The 18,628-nt window shown below is 32.0% G+C and overlaps 2 protein-coding genes across 2 annotated transcripts in view; one reads left to right on the top strand and one right to left on the bottom strand.

Annotated features, from left to right (window-relative positions):
* LOC129216644 (voltage-dependent calcium channel subunit alpha-2/delta-3-like) overlaps window positions 1-18,628 on the bottom strand; it is a 476,626-nt gene that overhangs the window by 188,316 nt on the left and 269,682 nt on the right. The gene's annotated exons all lie outside the window — the stretch shown is intronic.
* Window positions 7,997-17,482, top strand: LOC129216126 (U1-hexatoxin-Iw1e-like). The gene is made up of 4 exons (XM_054850281.1): window positions 7,997-8,099; window positions 13,327-13,450; window positions 16,192-16,307; window positions 17,237-17,482. Exons 1-4 carry the CDS (start codon window positions 8,025-8,027, stop codon window positions 17,315-17,317), a joined length of 396 nt encoding a protein of 131 aa, XP_054706256.1. The 5' UTR covers window positions 7,997-8,024; the 3' UTR covers window positions 17,318-17,482.

The following is an 18,628-nucleotide window of genomic DNA, read 5'->3' as shown; positions in this document are numbered from 1 at the left end:
AAACCATTTGCCGTTTGAATGCTAAGTAAAGAGACATATTAGGATTTTTATCACGAGTTACTTATATGTTTTGAAACATAAATTAGTTTGGGAAACCTTTAATATTTAAATGGTTTTAATTAAATTAGCCAACAAATAAATCCTAGAGAGGAACAAGGATTAATTTTTGTGGCAACTGCTTGAAATTTTAGACTCGTATATAAGTTTTTTCCATTTCGTGCGGAGCATTTACATGAAAAAATAAGGTGAAGTTTCGTGATGGTAACATTATTCTATTTTTGAAATGCATTTACACTAAAAAGAACAAACTAACAGAATTAAAAAAATATATATACTAAGCACGTTTCATAATCCACTAATCCACTCAAAAGGACAAAACAACTTTTCTGGGTCAGAAAGAACAATTTAAGTATTCCTGTAGTTTTCAAAAATTCCAAGAAAATGATACCATAAACGAAGAAAAGTGCGGCTCAAGTCATTTCAAACCAAACCTTCCCTACAAGAAAAATATGCATTTTTCAACACTCAAAGTTATGATTGAAAGCTAGATAATACTAAGAAATTCTCTTCATGACTTGATCTGCACTTTTCTTCGTTTGTGGTGTCATTGTCTTGGAATTTTTGAAAACTAAAGTAATACTAAAATTGTTCTTTCTGACCCTGAAAAGTTATTTTATCCTTTTGAGTGCATTTTATGAAAAGTGCTCAGTATTTTTTTAAATATGCTATTAATTTTATAAAAGTTTTAAACTTGAAATTAAAATTAAGTGAGAGTGTTTTCATGAAGAAACCTTTTACCTTACTAAGAAACGTTTTTTTCATTATTATTATATTTATTTTAAAAAAATGCAGCAACTTTCAATGGTAATTGAGCTGAAATAAAACAATATTTCTGATTTTTCATGAATGAACCACTTTGTCAGGTGTTCATTCATAGAAAACCCTAGAGGTCCAACGAGCAACTGCGTCATTTTAAATGTTCTTGTAGGTGTTACTACTGTGACAAATCATGATTAAACACGAAGTATGGGGAATTGTACTTGAAAATACACTCTTTTAAATTAATATTCACTTTTAATTTATCAGTAATATTCAAAGATTGTTTTAACTAAATTAAAATCTCATTAATTAGTAAGAGAAGGGTTTAAATATTATTTGAACGTTTAATAATATGATGAAATAATTCTAGCTCCTTGACGTCTCTGCAGTAGATTGTTTTCAGACAAAGGAAGGTACTAAAACCGATTACACGTCGGCACAAACTCTGGTACGAGAAATATCTTCGCGGTCCAGTCATGGAACTGGTCCATTGACAGCAACTTTCTCCTAAGACTTAGGAAGCTTATTGCTGATGAAAACAATGTACTAAACGCAAATTTTTCGAAAAAAAAAAGTACTTATACTGACTGTGCGAAAAAAGGCATAGTAACAGTTCTAAGCGTTTAAAATTTTTGGGCGTAAACTCAGTTTTTAAAATTGTATACAATTTTACGAAATATTACGCTATTTTTTTTTCATATAACACTAAGTAAGCAATCTAAGCATCTTTCAGCACTCAAGTTTAGTCTTTAAAGTTACACATGATTTTATTAACCACTAGCCGCCTGCGGCGACCAGCTGGTCCGCCTTTTTACGCCATTCGCCTTTTTACGCCAGAGTTGCAGCCTTCGGCGGCCGCTTAGACAATTTAGCGACAGTATTAATCGATGTTTTTCTCTTTTTTCTCAATACTAACATTCGTCTTTTTACACCGATGTTGCCGCCTTCGGCGGCTGCTTAGCCCGAGGTGCATATCTTCGGCAAAAACTGCACCTGTATACCAAATTTCATCTTTCTAGGTCTTACCGTTTTCCTGGGATGCGCGCCACAAACACACACACACAAACATCTTATTTTATTATATGTATAGATTACATAATATTTTTTGAATTATTTCATGCACGCAAAATGGCTAATCACACTTTAAGTAAATAAACTACATATTTAAATTTTCATGCCATAAACTGATTTTTTTCAAATTCTATATCATTTTTAAAAATGCCGCACATTTGTTTTTTTTTTCTTTAAAATCAGACTTGTTTTAGGTCATTCTTTTAGGTTATATGCGAAGATATTACATTGCACCAGAAATCAAATTCATTAGGTATCACATTTTATCTGCATATTTTATAGGATTTTAATAACTGTACTACATTATTTTCTTTTTAAAATATCATACCTGCAATTTGCCTGTTTTTGTTCCAGCTTCAAGAAATCACGAATCACAAAACAATCAAATCACCTAGCTGAAATTCGTTGAAATGTTTGCGCTAGACACCTGCTTACACCTGCTGGGATTTTCCCAATTAAATCTCAGTAGATGTAACGATTGATAAAATTCACTCTGAGGTCTTGTTAGTTCATCCTGACAGTCACAATGAACGGCATTTTAGTTCTTTTTGCGATTTGCAGTTGCTTTGGTAATTAAATGCATTTTAATGTTTCAAAAATGTTAATCGCAGTCATGGTGTTAAATATTTAAAGATATTATGAAGAGCGTTTTCGAAAACATTATTTCTTTTAACTTCAATTGCTGAGTATTTACAAAATGCTCTCGAGTTTGCTTAGTTTGTTTTAATTTTTCGACGCATACTTACGGTCATCTCATCAAAGACTGCTTCTTTTTTGTCTAGCAACTTAAAACTTTGGCAGTAAGTTACGACATCATTGGATTTTTTCCCTTGACTAGGGAATAAATCTCATTAAAAAAATAAATCGAAGAAAAAAAATATGTTTTTGGCTGCAGCTACTTTGATTTTTATTTTGAAGTTACAGTTTGCTGTTTATTATAATTTACTTTTCAAAACTCGTAGTCATTTCAATTTTTTCTTTTCTGAATTCGTTCAGTGAAGCTGAAGCTTGGTGATACATTTTGAAAAGCAAGATGTAATAAAATTAATTAAAATAGAATAATTAAAATGTAATAATTAATAATAGTAAAATGTAATGATAAAAATAAATGTAAAATGAATGTAATAATTAAAATGTAAATGTAATAGAATTAAATATATTTCATTACTTGTAAACTTAATAAACAAAGTAATTTTATGGAAAAATTGCTGAAAATCAGTCGAGTCCCGTCAAAGCTAATGAAAATGCCAACAGTATTGAAAAGAAAGGTACTAGTTTATAGGAAAATTTTAACTTTATCGGTCAAAGAAATGACAAGCAGCGCTAATAAGCAGCAAACTGATTCTAGGATATCTGAATGCTTAAAATAATTACTTATTCAATGTAAGGTGTTTCTCAAGGAACTATACTTTTTTTTTCTTGCTGAATTCAAAACAGAAAACACTACAAAACAGACGGTTTTATGGGATGACTTTTATCTTGGTTGATTCCCATTGATGAGTAACTTTTACTTTCTCCAAAAATCATTTGTAGTTTCATTGATGCTTAGTTCAATGAAAATTATGTTGATTCATTTACGCATCACCATGGAATATTCCGTATTACATTCAAAACCGGTGGGTGGAAAATGACGAAGAAACCCGAATTAGGAATATATTTTTGTTTGCTTAATATGCCTATGGCAAAAAGTTGAAAAAAATGGTTTTTAAAAAGTTTTTAGTTCTTCTAATTTTGCAGTTATGCTCAGCTCAAAGCGAGAAAACATGCAAAAAGACTGAGGATTGCATCGAAACAGAATGCTGCATTACGATAGGTGTTTTCCGAAAAGGCTTATGCAGAAACTTATCTGAAGAAGGTAACAACAAGTTGTTTCATAGAACTACGCGAGTTTTTCCATAAATATTGAGCCTTTCTCCATGCCTACCGTAGCTTCAGTAATAAAAATCCTTGTGATTTTTTAACTTTTAAAGGAGGGTAGGTTAAAAAATGAGCCGGATTGTCCTATACTGTGGAATATATGCATGTAAATCGTTAAGTTTGCCTGTGCGCAAGAGGGCACTTTTTGCTTATGTCTTTCTTTTTTTGTATCGTAGATTCGTGGCTTCAATAGCTTGGTTGTTGATGGTTGGTCGTCTCATGGTAGTTCGCATAGCAAGAGCAATTTAGAAGCCCTTTCGCTTGTAGAGTTGAAATAAAGTTAACTTATTTTTTTAGATTGTTGCCTTAGCATTTTCTTTAGTATGATTTTCACAAAATACAAAGAAAAAAGACAGATACTTCACTCTACTGAACTCTTTGCGTCTGTCGATCTCTATGTCCGGACATCTCCTTTGGATTATTTGTCCGTCCAGGGCGGAGACATTTACTATCGGATTCGGAGTGCGACGCAAACGAAATTTCACTCCGCACCTGTTGGGTTTAATTTACCGGGGGACTTTGCTTAAAATTAAATGTTGTTAAAATATGTGCGGTGGATTTTATGATCTGGTGTTCAGAACTTTTATAAGCTGAAACACAAATTCGACAAGTTAATTACATATCCTTTGCAAAGTTTGGTGAGTTCTCTACGCTAAGAAGTAAGAACATTTTCTGTATTAAACTGGGCAAGGCAAGAAAACGTTAATGCGTCACACATACATTCATAAACGTATGTGTGATTTATTAAGCAGCAAAATTTTGTTCAGTAGCTTTTTAAATTATTATTTCAAGTGAAATATATGAGTAAAAACGTATGGAACAAAAGGTCGGATTTTCCGTAGAATGACCTATTTGTATGCCTCTGTTTGCACTTATTCTCGAAAATTACCGGAAGCTCCTTGCCATTACCGGTATCGTCGAAGCGTAATAATCTATCAAAACCATTTTACTTGGTTTTTTCAGTATGATCGATGTCATTAAGGTCGAGCCATCAAGATTAGATATCGAGCAAAATTATGTGATATTAAAATATGCGTGTTTGGCTTAGGGAACATTTATGAACCAACGTCCGGGATGGTACGAAATTTCTCAATTCATACATCTAAAGATCTCGCCTAGTCCGTTTCTAAATGTCGAGTGAATTCACAAAGATGTCTGCCGCCAAATGCCGAGTAGCAGCCAAAAGTGGCTGCCTTGCTTTTGAACAGTCTTCTTGACCTAGAACGGTAACTGTGAGAAAAGTGAGCCGGAGATGAAGAAGTTTCCCGATTGCTATGTAATTTAATCTAACTAAATACAAAATAAGAAATAAAAACGCTAAATTGCACAAAATTGCACATTACTGCATACACGTGCTTTGGGGTTACATCAAAGCCCTTTTCCAATGTAAAATAAGTGAGTTTTGTCTTTTCTGGGATGTCTTTTCATAGATTTACTCACTTATTTTGCACTAGCGGTACCCGTACAGCTTTTTCCGAAGTGGAAAATTAACAGGTCATTTGGTTCTCCTGTATATTTACAAATAATGGATGATGAATTTCTCGCCAATATGCTATGTAAATTTGCTCGTTCATGTTATGGCATTTTTTTTGTCCTTGTTGTGGTAATTTACTCGTATATGTTATGACAATTTGCGACAAATTAAGAGTCATTAAATCCAAATAAAACCACAAAAAATAAACAAAATCGAATGTTCGAATAATGGCTTCAAGGTGCGTACTCCCATGCTACATAATAATTTTGTGCCAAATTTCATGAAAATCGGTAGAACAGTCAAGGTGCTATGCGCGTCACAGACATCCAGACAGAGATGAGGACTTTCAGGTTTATTATTAGTAAAGATAATTACAAAAGAGGTTTCTTGCAATCTACAAACACGTGTATGCAGTAATTGGCAGTATTGTGCAATTGAACGTTATTATTTCTTATTTTACTTTTCTGGTTTAGTTTTTTTCTTTAGTTTTCTTTAGGTTTCTTTAGTTTTTTTGGTCAATAGTTTTTAAAACTAAATTTAGTCGAATAAATGCATTTTCTTATTCATCCGTTTGTGCAGAAGTCTTTATTTCTAAATGAAATTTTATTGAAGCCATTTTTTAATAACGCATGTGTTTATTTGACAAGAAAAGGTATTGCGATAGGTTTTATGTTTTTTTGTGCTTAGTCATAATCAACACGAGGATGAAAGGATTGCTATTATTCAAGGGAAATAAAAAGAAAATTGTCCATGTAAACCTGGTTTAAAATGCGTAGGGAAAATCGAGGAAAGCGCAATTGTAAGTATTTATTTTTGTCTGGAGATTTCACCGTAGTTGAAACATTCTTTCTGTATTTAAATTATACTGCCGTGGGCAATTAAATGGAAGTGACGGCAATTTTTAGAAATCGTGCTGCCCCCTCCCCCTTTTTGTCCTCTATTGTACGTTGGCTAAATTATACACACTTGCTCATTTGATTTCAACTGAAGAAAAGCGCGTAAAAAACGTCGATTCCAACGTTTCCCTACTGTTAGTATTGAATCCAAAACGCGTTTCTTCGAATACCTCGAACTCTTCTGCAGATACTGCCACTTACATGCCCACGAGGCAGTATAGCATGAATCTTGATACTTTGAAATCACGAAAAATGCAGTAGGGATGATGATTACGTAACCATTTTTACAGTGGTAGAGAAGGAGATCAACGGGAAATTTTAGGATTCTTGCCCCCCCCCCCCTTTTTTTTTTGCTTGCGTGCTAAGTGTTTGCTCTGCAGTTGAATTAATATGGAACACTAAAATTTCCTTCCGAGGTCTATTTTTTACAGAGTTTGAATATGCTAACGATGTCTAAACGATGTCTAGTTTAATGCTTATAAAAAGCAAGAGTCTATTTGATAGTAGTAGTTGCACAGAACCATATATAGTGCAGCTCTGGTTAGTTGAGCTGTGATCTTGACTATGTTTACCTGTTTTAGAGGATTTTAGGGTAAAATAGACGTCTTGTTGGTTCGGATTTTAGTTGGAATATTTCTGAAAAACTACTAAGAAAGTTTCTCAACTCAACTTAGCTCCAATTACCCCTCCCTTTTTCCATGAAACAGAGGTAAACATTGTCAGAGTCGGAGCTCAAAAGCAAGACATCATTTTAGATATTTCTTCACCGCTATTAGCGAAAAATAGAAACAAGTCACACATTGTTTCTATTCTTCAAATATTTACCCCCCTCCCCCCAAAAAAAACGGGTTTTTAAATCCTTCTGTCGAGCGCGAATGCTTTACTCGGTTCAACTAGCACTTTTAAATTAAATTTAAAAAAATTCCAGAACAAAAAGGATAACTTACCTAGTGATTCATGCTAATAAAAAAAAAATTTCATTAGCATGAATCACGAATATCTAATGTAACTTACCGGGGGGAAAATTTTACAGCAAAGCTGAGTTGTTGCATTTAAATCAGAGGGGAGAAAACTTTTATTTTAACTCGGTAAATCGCAATATCATATACATTATTTTTCAAAGTGTTTGGGACAGTATTCAAAATTACTGTCATGTTGTTTCATTGAAACCAGAAAAAAAAAAGTTCTAACACGGTAAGTCACATACATATTAGTTCTCAAGAATGTTTCTGTGAGTTCGCCACGACTTCCTTAATTCTTCATCAAACTTTTAAAGAACTTCATCATTTTAATGATTTTACAAAATTAGCCAAAAATAATGTAAAATTAGCCAAAACAGCAAAAAAAAAAAAAAGAAAAAAAATCAAATTTTTTTCTGTTCAAAGGTTTATCTAAAAAAAGGGGGGTGGGGTTGAATATAAAATGATTCTAGTGCAAAGTGATTAGAAACTTAAAAGTAAACTTTGCAGACAATTCCTTTTCCTTTCGTAAATCATCTTCAAAATGTCATGTAAATTAGGACTGGCAACACTGTAAAGCATTAAAAAATCTAAATTTTTCAAATTATAAAACAATTAAGTTATCTTATTTCCATACTTAATCCCACAGTAATTATCAATCATAAAATTTCCGGAAACAGTTAGGTTTCGTCATTAAATGTTATCTGGTTGCAATCCATACAGTTTTTTCCCCCGAAAATAATCAAAATGTGAATTTTCGTTGCTCCTCCTCACGACACGTGCCATCCGGTAAAAATTGCGTTCACCTTTCCCATCAAATTTCAACAGCTTCACATATTCTCACCAAATCGGATAGATATGCAGCTATAAAAGCATTCCTTATCTGGTATGTCTTGTTCAATCTGTTCAATAATCATCATGAAGTGTGTTCTGGTTCTCGTCGCCGTTTTCGCAGTTGTGCTGGTAAGTGAGTTTTATGTTTCATTCTACGAAATGGAATTGGATTTAGATCCTATTAAGATATCAGATTAGGTAAAGGCGACTCTTCATCATAGTACACTTTTTCTCAAAATTAGCTCACTAAACAGTCTCATTTCCTTAGATTATAAATTTTTTGGATTTTTAATCTACGTGAATTAGAACTCAAGTTGTAAATATTTGAATCTTAAATGTCTGTAGTACAGTACACCCTCGTTTTACACGGTGGTTACGTTCCACGGAAATGCCACGTAAATCGAAACCGCGTAAATTGAGACCTAATGATAGTGTTAAAATAGTGGTTTGGTTCCGAAGATAACATATTCCTTATTAGTGATGACTAATTGTATAATAAGTTTAATGAGTACTTATATCGACTTTTACGCACAACCCTGCTTAAAGAAAGCATAAATTAATTTCATGTTATGTTTATACAAAGGAGCTGGCTATGATAGTCTTTTGGAAGTCATTACGAATTTTTCTCTGTAATTCTTTGCGGAGCATTAACGCATTCATGATTACTTCCGTCATTTCCATGATAGAATCTTCTTTCACCAACAAATCATAAAGATCATTTCTACTGTATAGCAATGGCTCTGAATTTTCAATGTGAACGTTTTTGGTTGTGCGTCACCGACGTCAGTTTCCTCGTTGGTTTTGGCCTCCTATGTCACTACTAAAAGCGTTTCTTCCAGTGAGTTCTGAACTGTGTGAGTTTAATAACTTTACTTCTGAAAAGAGCTCTGGAACCAATCGCATAAAATGTTTCCAGTGGCCCAAGCTCGATTATTAGCACGCCTAAATGCAGTTGATTACGTGTAATCTGCAATCTTTAGGAGTTTGGATTTTGAAAAAGGAGAAAATTTTATCTGTTTATATTGTCACATCCGCGTAAAACCGAAACTCATCCGCGTAAAATAAAATAAAGGTGTCAAATCTTAAACCGCGTATAATTGGAGTCACGTAAAATAAACCCTGTAAAACGAGGGTCTACTGTAAAACAAGTATTAAGTCTAATATTTCTTTACTATTTTTGAAGAATGCATTTTTTACTCGATTCTTACTTCAGAAAACATGGTTTTGAAAATTCTTTTCAATATTGAAGCATGAAATTTGTCATGCATGTATTGTAATTACTTTCGAGCGCAATAGGGTTACGTAAAAGATAAAATATTTTATAATAGATTTTCTACTGGAAAAGAAGTGTAGTTTTAGAGAAATTTCTGAAAAAAATGAACGTAATTTGTCGTAAATCTTAAAATTCTTGAAATATTTCTTAACCAGCCATCTGTTATATTTGTCACATTCATGCAGGTAAAATAACCTAAGTAAACTGTATGTAACTAGTTATTTTTTTTTTAAATATATAGTTTCTTCTGACTTGTAACTTTCAGTCATTCACATAAAAAAAAAAAAAAAAACACCCATTTCGGAAAAAAAACAAAAAACAGGAGGTTTTATTTTAAAGCAGAATACATGTTTTTAGGTCCTTCAGTTTGTAAAAAAAACCATTAATTTTGCTTCATATTGGATTTAAAAAAAATTAAAAAAAAAAAAAAAACGCTTCAAACCTATCTGGATATTTTAACTACCTCTGACCCAAGACAAACAACGAATGATGAATTAGAAAAAAAAATGTATTAATTAGCTTCAAACACATAGAGAAGTACAAAAAATAAATAAATAAATAAAATAAAATAAAATAAATAAATAAATAAAATGAAAAACGTTGAAAATGATTATTTTAATATTTATTTAAAAAAATTAGTGTCTCCTGGAGAAGCGACGCTAAAATAACAATGTTCTAAATCAGAAGAAGAAAGGTTTGAGCGCAAAACTGATCATTTCAAATGGAAAATTACAATATTTAAGGAATTCAGCAGCATGTTGAATAATTTTCTACCATAAGAATAATTAAAAACATGGACACTTCTCGATTAGACTGCATGTAGTTTTTCGAAACCCCTATCTTCTTTTAATTGTAAGCAACCTATGATTGAAAATATGTCTATTAAATACCTTTTTTTTAGTACTGTCCTCTATGAACAAGAAAATTTACTAATACTTCAGCATTGAAGCATTTTATTTACCTCGGCGGCATTTTGTGTAAGTGTTGTTTAGTGTCACTTACGGGAGATGCCGCAATGGATTCGGTTAGGTTAAACATTTCTGATGTTCAATAAAAAATAAGTTGCTTAAGCGATGAAATAAGTGCAATTGCAGCATATATATATATTTTTTAACATGCCGTTAGGAAAGACGAAGTATTTTAAATATATTTGCTTCCACGTAGAATTTAGTTCGTTATCTAGTCTTCTTTTTTTTTCTGTTTTCCCCTTTATTCACAATGTGTTAGCAATTTTTTCGTATAAATCTTATTTTCATTTTCTCACCAACGAAGTAACTATTACAATATATTTTAGGAAGTACAAATAAACTAATTACTGATATTTAATTTTTTTCCTTTTACCCTCTCTTTTAGTAAAAGAGACAAATTTTAAAAATAATAATAAAAAACTTATAAATAAATGTTGTTGTTGTCTTGTCCATGATGTGCAAGTGATGTGATAAATAAATAAAAAACAAAATAACAAATAAAGACTACGTTTTAAATTTTTTTTTTACACTCCCTTAGAAAATAATCAAATATTTAGGTTCTGCGCATTTTGTCTTTCATTTAAAAGATGGAATTCATGACATTATTTTTCTTTAATCTTGTGTCAAATGAAATCTAAGAATTTAATAGCATAAGGTTAAGTTGAATGTAAGACTTCTATAAATACACTACCATACACAAAAAATGTCCATAGTGAAAAGCAGCCTATTTCATTCTCTTGAGTGTGTAAATAATAATGCTACAGTAAATTAATAAATTATGCAAATTAAGAACAAAAATTTGTTTAAATAAGTAGAAAATGTTATCGTGAAAACAAAAGGCAAGAAACCAACTTAGAAAGTTAAAGCAAATTCCACTCAAGTGTTTCCTAGGTTACAAGAAGTTTCCTAGGGTGCGAGTTTTTTCAATGCGTGTAATTTTTGAGTTTGCGTTGGACAAGGAAGCATCTTGTAATCACAAAGAGCAATTTCGAACAGTGGAGGGGGAGTATTTTTCCAAAAAGAGCCACAAAACTTAAAAGGATGTATAAAAAAAAGTTTCTTTAAATACGTTCAGAAATCGATCTTTTTTGTTAGTTTTAAATACCGGCACATCAAAAAAAAAGTTTACTTTGCGGATTTATTTTTGTGCGGTGTTAAGAAATGCCTTGGAATTTGAAGAAAAAAAAAAGATTTTTTCGGAACAAATAAAAATGAAGCTAACTAAAATAATTAAAGAAAGTAAAAAAAAAAAAAATAAATAAATAAATAAATAAAATAAAAAAAACCCTCTAAAATATGTTATTTTTAGAAAATTCTTCGGGAGTCAATTAAAAAAAAAACAGAAACTAGAGATTCTGCTAAATATTTAATGGTTATCAAAAATAAACAAAAACTGAACATGAAGCTTTTCTGTTTATAATGGAAATATTTCTTAATGAATAAATTTTATTTTAATATTGTTAATAATGTAATATACATGCATATAAATTACATTCAAATTCTACTTAGAGTTTGTATGCCTCCTTTTTCATGCTCTATAAAGAGAAATAAATATGTTTTTCAATTTTGGAGCAAGTCTTATACGTTTTAATTGGTGGCATAGATTTTATTGGGCTGATTTGTAAATGACATTTTTCTAGGTATGCATTTTCTGTTCAATGTATTAGAAATACCGGAAAGTGTTGTCATTATTTTTCAATAATATACACTTTTTTAACCTTTTTATTTTAAATAAGACTGTTATTACCTTCGTTATCAACATTCTTTTGCCATTTAGTAAGAAAGTTTCCAATTCCGGATCGATAAACACCTAATGGTTTTAGATGAAAATATAGAGACTGCATTTTGGACGTTAGTGAAATGATCTTTAAAAATGTTGTAGCGTACGGAACAATAAGAAATCGGATGTTGCAATGTCAGGTGAAAATATTCCTGCATTATCAGTAGAAAAGTCAAAATCCGGAAAAATAATTACGCAAGACCACAATGCTCAAGACGAATTCTGGGAAAAAATTAATGATGTTTAGTTAAATGCCTCAGTCAGCATACTCACCCGACATTTCACCACCTGATTTTCCTTTATTTTTATCACTATGTGACTAACACAAAATAAACTTTCGACTGCTATTCAAAACCCCATTTCCAGATTTCGCTCCAAAACTAATTGCTTTTTCCGATCCCGGATTTAGAATGTGAACACGACATGGCAAAAGTAGTTGCAAACCAGAAAGATGGCACAAATGATTGATTTAAGGTAGGCGAACACCCTAATTTTCAAAAAAAAAAAAAAAAAATCGATTTTGAGATTTTGACAAATTCAGAGAGCCCCAGTGTTATTCTTTCTAAATCTGCAATTGTTTTTTAAATCGGTGAATTATTGAAAAACCTAGAAGAAATTTACTAAACTCAATTGCATTGCTAATAACTGAAATTTACTTTTTCTTTCTTGATTTTCTCATAACCACGTTTTCGAGTTTTTATTTACGCCAACAGCTCTAACGAAAAAAGTATTAACACTAAAGATTTGAAATTTTGCAAACATGGTAATTGAACACATTACTGTGATATAAACCTCAAAATGTTAATGTGCATGCAATATGTGGTTCTGAAATAATGATCAATTAAACTTGGACGTTAAAAAACACGTTTTTCGGGAGACATTTTCAAGCATTTACCCATAAAACCTGTTTTTAGTTAATTATTTCCAAATTGGAGGGTAATATCACTCTCTGGTATCTCACAAAAAGTTTTAAAAATAATGAAAAAGTGAACGCGTTGGAAGTGCTATGGTATTGGCAATGTTTTGCTAATAATATGGTTTTTTTTATTGACAAAAGCCTATCGATTTTTTTTTCAACAAATAAGTAGTCAAAATGTATTATTTATGTCATACTCAATAATTGTATAAAGTTTTAGAAACATGCATTGAATGTTGAAGAAAAAAATGTTTAGGGTGTTCGCCTACTTAAAAAAAAAAAAAAAAAAGGCAAAATCTAGTTTGTAACAAAACGAACTTACTTTTAATTCCCTAATGATTTATCAAAAGAACGCCAAAGTTATGAGCTTTAAAATACGAAACTAAATAGACATAATTGACACATTCATTATTTATCAGGTGACATCAGCCCAAGAAGCCGTGAGGTGCAAAAATGCGGATGAATGCGGCGAAGGTGAATGCTGCGTTGTCCACAGCATCCTCGGATTCAGAAGGGGAGAATGCAGAGCGCTTTCGGTAGAAGGTAAGTTTATTTTTCCGGCACTTAAAATCGTGTTACAATTACACTATAAAAGATTATAAAGGTTCAAGCACCTCTGAATTCAACACTAAGTTCTAAGTTATGCTTGAAACCAAAATATTGTCGTCCTACCCCTTTTAACACTGGAAAGACGGAAGGGTGCTGAGCGACCCATCGCGTAGTTTGTTCTCTAGTTTCACCTTTATTTTCATATTTTTGCAATGGTGTTGTTTCCTTCAGTCAAAAGTACTACTTTTAGTCACTGAAATTTAAAGAAAGAGTAAAAAATAAATAAAATGAACCCAGAAAATACTTTCATTTTTCCAACAGTTATTTTTTAATTAATTTTTTAAAATGTCCATTTTGAAAACAAGGCGTTGTCTTTATGACGTCACAAATAATGCAATTTGGCGCATCTTTCTACCGCATTTCCACGTAATGATAATCAAGAAGCGAATTAAATATTGCGCTCTACGCTTGCTATCAACCATATCGTTGCCAATACACGTGAGTGAAGATGCGAATTAAATATTTTTCTCCGTGAATGGCAACACTGAATGGCATTTCATCATTTGTGATGTCACACGACAGAAACGTAAACAATGAAAGCGCAGCGATTTAAGTAGTTTTTTTAAAATATTGAACTTGAACAAATTATTTAAAAAATGGTCAGGTCCTATATTTTTAAGCATGCTCTTTCAGAAAAAAAATACCTTTAAATTTTGGAAACGACCCCATTGGATGAAATTTCAAATGTGAAATACTGTCTGCTGCCCACCAGCCAAACTGCAGGGGATCGCTCTTCGAAAGAGAAACTAACACCCTACGTTTTACCGTGTAGATACAATATCACATAAATTAATTTAAATTAAGTACTTTTATAGTCATTAGAGGAGATGTGGGGGGCATAGGGACTAGTTCAAGAAGACATTTACTAAGAATTTACTCGAAAATTCAGATGGGGCTGCTCTGGCCTCTTCAGTCTTTCTACGTATACGGCAATTTTCAGTCTTTCATGTGATTATGCTTTGAATCGTAATTGAGGCTGTTTAAGCGAAATGCATGGCAAGTATTTTAATAAAAGTATCTTAGGTAGCCAGTGGCGCACACAGGAATTTTGCAAGGGGAGGGTCCAAGTTCGAAAGCCTCATTCTCATATCATACACCAATACGCCGTCAAAGAAACATGTTGGCTTTATTTTATCCATTCCCGAGAACAAAAAACAGTAAAAAATAAATTATCGAATGAAGAATCAGCATTATCTAATGAAATATCTTTACTTAAATAAATAACCAGAGAACAAAATAGTTTACGTTTTTACTTTTCTCGTAATTAAAAAAATGGATTCAAGTTCATTGAATCTCATTTTAATCTGTAATAACAAAATTAAAACATGGATTTATTACATCATGGTTTCATTTATTATCACCATTCTGCTTCTTATAGGCAATTCGTTATAGGAAAAGTTCACAATATTTAAAAAAATCTTTTGACATGATTATTTTATTTGTTCACTTACTAGAACTGAAATTATTGTTTCCTTTGTTTGAAATTATTCTACGTACAAAATACATAGAATCGTAATCATTCAGAGAAAAAAGCAGGACCTATGGCAGGGGACCAGAACCCGTGGACCCCTCCCTTGTATGCGCCACTAGTAGCCGTTTATTTAAATATTTTTCTAAATCGTGCTGTATTGTAGCCCCTACCAGGGCTACTAGTCCCATCTCGGACCTCAAAGCAAATGAAAGTTTCTTCTACTATTTGCACTAGTTATCTTCAAAGTTTAAATTTCGCTATTTAAATATTTTGCATTAACGTGCTTCAATAATAAAATTCCAACCTAGTTTAAAAGGAATTTCATACACGGGTTCGGACTAAAAAATGAAAATCAGGACATGATGGGAGCTTATTATCACTTAAATATTTTCACTAAATAGAGTAAAATAGAATATTTAAAATTAAAAAATGACATTTTACGTCATGTTGGGGACGTCCCGGAATGAACTAGATAAATTTGATATATATTTTTGTGAAAATTATTAAAAAAATAAATCAAAATAGGTTGCAGAATATTTAAAAATCTAAAAAGTAACCCCCCCCCCCCTCAAAAAAAAGTTCTTATGTTTTTTCTAGGTATGAATCATTTTGATACCAAGTACTGTTCCAATGTTACACTAACTTTGTCAGCAGGTTTAATTTAGAAAGTATAAGTTAGTTTTGCTCAGTGGCGTTCTAGCATGGTGACACCCGGGGCGGTCATTTTTGATGTCACCCCTCCCCACCCCTACAGACGCAAAAGAAAGAAAAAATATGTAAACATGAAATTCATGCTATTTTCAGAAACAACTACATTTATGTTTTTACGAAATTTTAAGTGGACTAATGTACAAAAAATAAATAAAAGTAGGAGTCCGGGGGTTTACCCTACGGTAAATTTTTTAATTTGTGGTCTTAAAATTTCAATTTAGCTTCATATTTTTCAAAAACTTGCAATTCCACTAGGGTTATCTCCCCCAGACGGGTGACACCCGACACCCCCCCTCCCGTAGTGACGCCACTGGCTTATCGGTAAGAACTAAGTCCTAAGTTTTGAATACTGATAACTCAAAAGAATTTCACTTGTTTATATTATATATCTTGTATACAGTGTTTGTTCCAACTATCTATTAAACATTTTACTAAGAATCGTAGAAATGAATAAATGAAAAATATTATAACTTTTCTTGCTTTGAATTCTCAGGAGGAGATTGCAGTCATCCAGAAGAAAGCATTCAAATTCTTGGTGGAAAATACATTGGATTCTGTCCTTGTCATTCCGGTTTGAAATGCGTAGATGAGATGAAAGAAATTCCAATTGTAAGTAAACACTTAGAGTTGTGCTTCATATTTAAAAGTTTACTTTTTACCGATATCCTCGGGATACATTCTCGCCTTCAGAGATGTCTATTAACGTATATCATATCGAGGAATAATAACTATTCCTCGAAATTATATTCCTCGACATATTAATATGTAGGATTGAATCATTTTCACCTCAAAAAGAGAGGATTCTCAAAAATAGCTTTTTTTTTTTAAAGCAAATTGATCAATATCTTCATTAAGGCGAACGGGAGTTGGAGAGCGAGACGAGCAGGAGGCGAAGCTTCCTTCTCGGCGTTAAAAATGCAATTAATTCCCCAAGAAGGGACAAGTTGTTCCTTTTCGACTTTCGGCAAAATAAAATTAATTATTTTGAGATTGGTTGAAAAACGGAACTTTTAACCCCACTCCCCCTACACAAAAAAGTTAAATGTCGTTCATGCTCAAAAACACTGTACTACTGTACTTGCTTAGCAAAGCAGGTAAATCTCCTTAAAAATCAGTTTTTAATCCTCATATATATAATAACGAATGATCGAATAACGCCCCTGACGTTATCAACAATGAAACTCGCTCCACGGCATGATAATTTGATAACATTCTTTCGTAATGTTTGACATACAGGGAAAAGCTTTATTTTGAAGAGGCTGAACTGGATCCGGTATCTTAACTTTTACTGGTAAGACTGTCATAGGGTTAAAATTTCAAATTTTAAAAAGAATCACCAAACAGGCAATCGCTTCGTTAAAATGTAGATGCATTTTTCACCCGTTATACCTTGATGGGCGATTTTCTAGAGTAGAAATAATGAGCAATTACTTACACAACTAGTAATAACAAATAATATGCAATTGCTACATTATATTACTGTTATAAACCTAAAGAAAGTAGTAATACTAATTAAATTTCTTATCTTTATCTTACAGTTCGGAGAAATTGTCGTGGGTTCCAAATGCGAAGTTGGAGATGAACCAGAACCTGAAAATCCTGATGTGGATGAAGAGTAATACCTATGAAACTTTTAGAAAGATCAACAAAGTAAAAACATATAATACGAAGAGGAAAAACTGTAGCAGTTAGGCACTTTAATAACCAATGTAAAAAATCTCAGATTGGAACCTAAACATTTAAAGCTAACTGTTATGAAATAAAAAAAATATGAAAAGGCAGAATTGTTTCTGTATTTAACTGAACGACGAGATTTAAATTTGAGGCAGTGAGAAGTAAAGGAATATAAGTGTACTTTTTAAGGTTTTAAGTAAAACGTATTTAAATTTCGGATACTGGGTAAACTTTCATTGAATTTTTTTTCAAAATCATGCTGCATAGCTGCACTCACGAGAGCTACTAGTACCATCTCTTTTCCTAAAACGGAGGATACGTTCTCCTATCAGTTTTAATGAATATCTCCAATTTTTTACTTTGGGCACTAATATCCCTTTGTTTCTCACTGCCTCATTTGTGAAACACTGATAATCTTTTTGCGTAGACTTACTTCAGAAAATCGGTGGCATCATAGCTGCTTCCACTGCTCTAGAGTAACTTAACTGATGTAACTGGTGTAAACTTAAACGTCACTTGTGGAAGATTACACCATGGTAATGTCACTATAGCATAACGGTGTAAGGTTATACGAGAATTTTTTGTATTCGTTCAGAGACATTGTTTAAAAGGTAACACATAAGCAAAAATTTAGGGTTCATCCGACTTTCTTGATCGATTATTCATTTTTAAGTGTAAGTTGACTTATATTTCAAGTTAACTATTCGATGGTTTAAATTGTACAAATATATTTAATGATCAAGTAATAATGTCTGTGCGTTCTAAATTAAAAGCATAAAAATAGATTAGTAGGTTATAATATTTGAAATTACGTTATTAAAGTATAAAAAAACCGCAATTTCGTTCAGGAAACCTTTGTTTTTTCTCTTTATTGTAGCTTTTGCTTTTAATCATTTAAATTTTTATGAAGTTCATGCTTTCTCACAACAAATATGCGCCAATTAATTTTATGACTGGAAATTTATTTTAATAAACAAACGAGACATTTTTGTAGCACTAAGAGAGGAAATAACACGCAGGACACCTGAGTGGGATTGAACCCACATTGCCTGTCTCACAAACAGCTCGCAAAGCAAGAATATTTTACCGCTCGGCCCGTCTTTGTATCGCTAATAAGATTGGTTTTTAAGTCGCCATTTGGACTAGTTACACAAAACTAGAAAAATTGGAATTTTTAATCATACTGTGCAGTTTTTGCTTCAAAATCATTTTTCTTATCGAAGTTTGTGGTACATTCTAAGGTTCTGTGCAAGCAA

The sequence above is a fragment of the Uloborus diversus genome, chromosome 2, assembly GCF_026930045.1.
Source record: "Uloborus diversus isolate 005 chromosome 2, Udiv.v.3.1, whole genome shotgun sequence".
NCBI classification, from domain to species: Eukaryota; Metazoa; Arthropoda; class Arachnida; order Araneae; family Uloboridae; genus Uloborus; species Uloborus diversus.
Note: the sequence above shows the minus strand (reverse complement) of the source record. Positions and strands in the feature narration are given on the sequence as shown.

Excerpts from the sequence above, each read along its gene's own strand:
- LOC129216126 (XM_054850281.1), top strand. The coding sequence starts at position 8,025 with ATGTCTTGTTCAATCTGTTCAATAATCATCATGAAGTGTGTTCTGGTT. Across the intron at positions 8,100-13,326 it reads CCGTTTTCGCAGTTGTGCTG|GTGACATCAGCCCAAGAAGC; the intron begins GTAAGTGAGTTT and ends ATTATTTATCAG. Across the intron at positions 16,308-17,236 it reads AGATGAAAGAAATTCCAATT|TTCGGAGAAATTGTCGTGGG; the intron begins GTAAGTAAACAC and ends TTTATCTTACAG.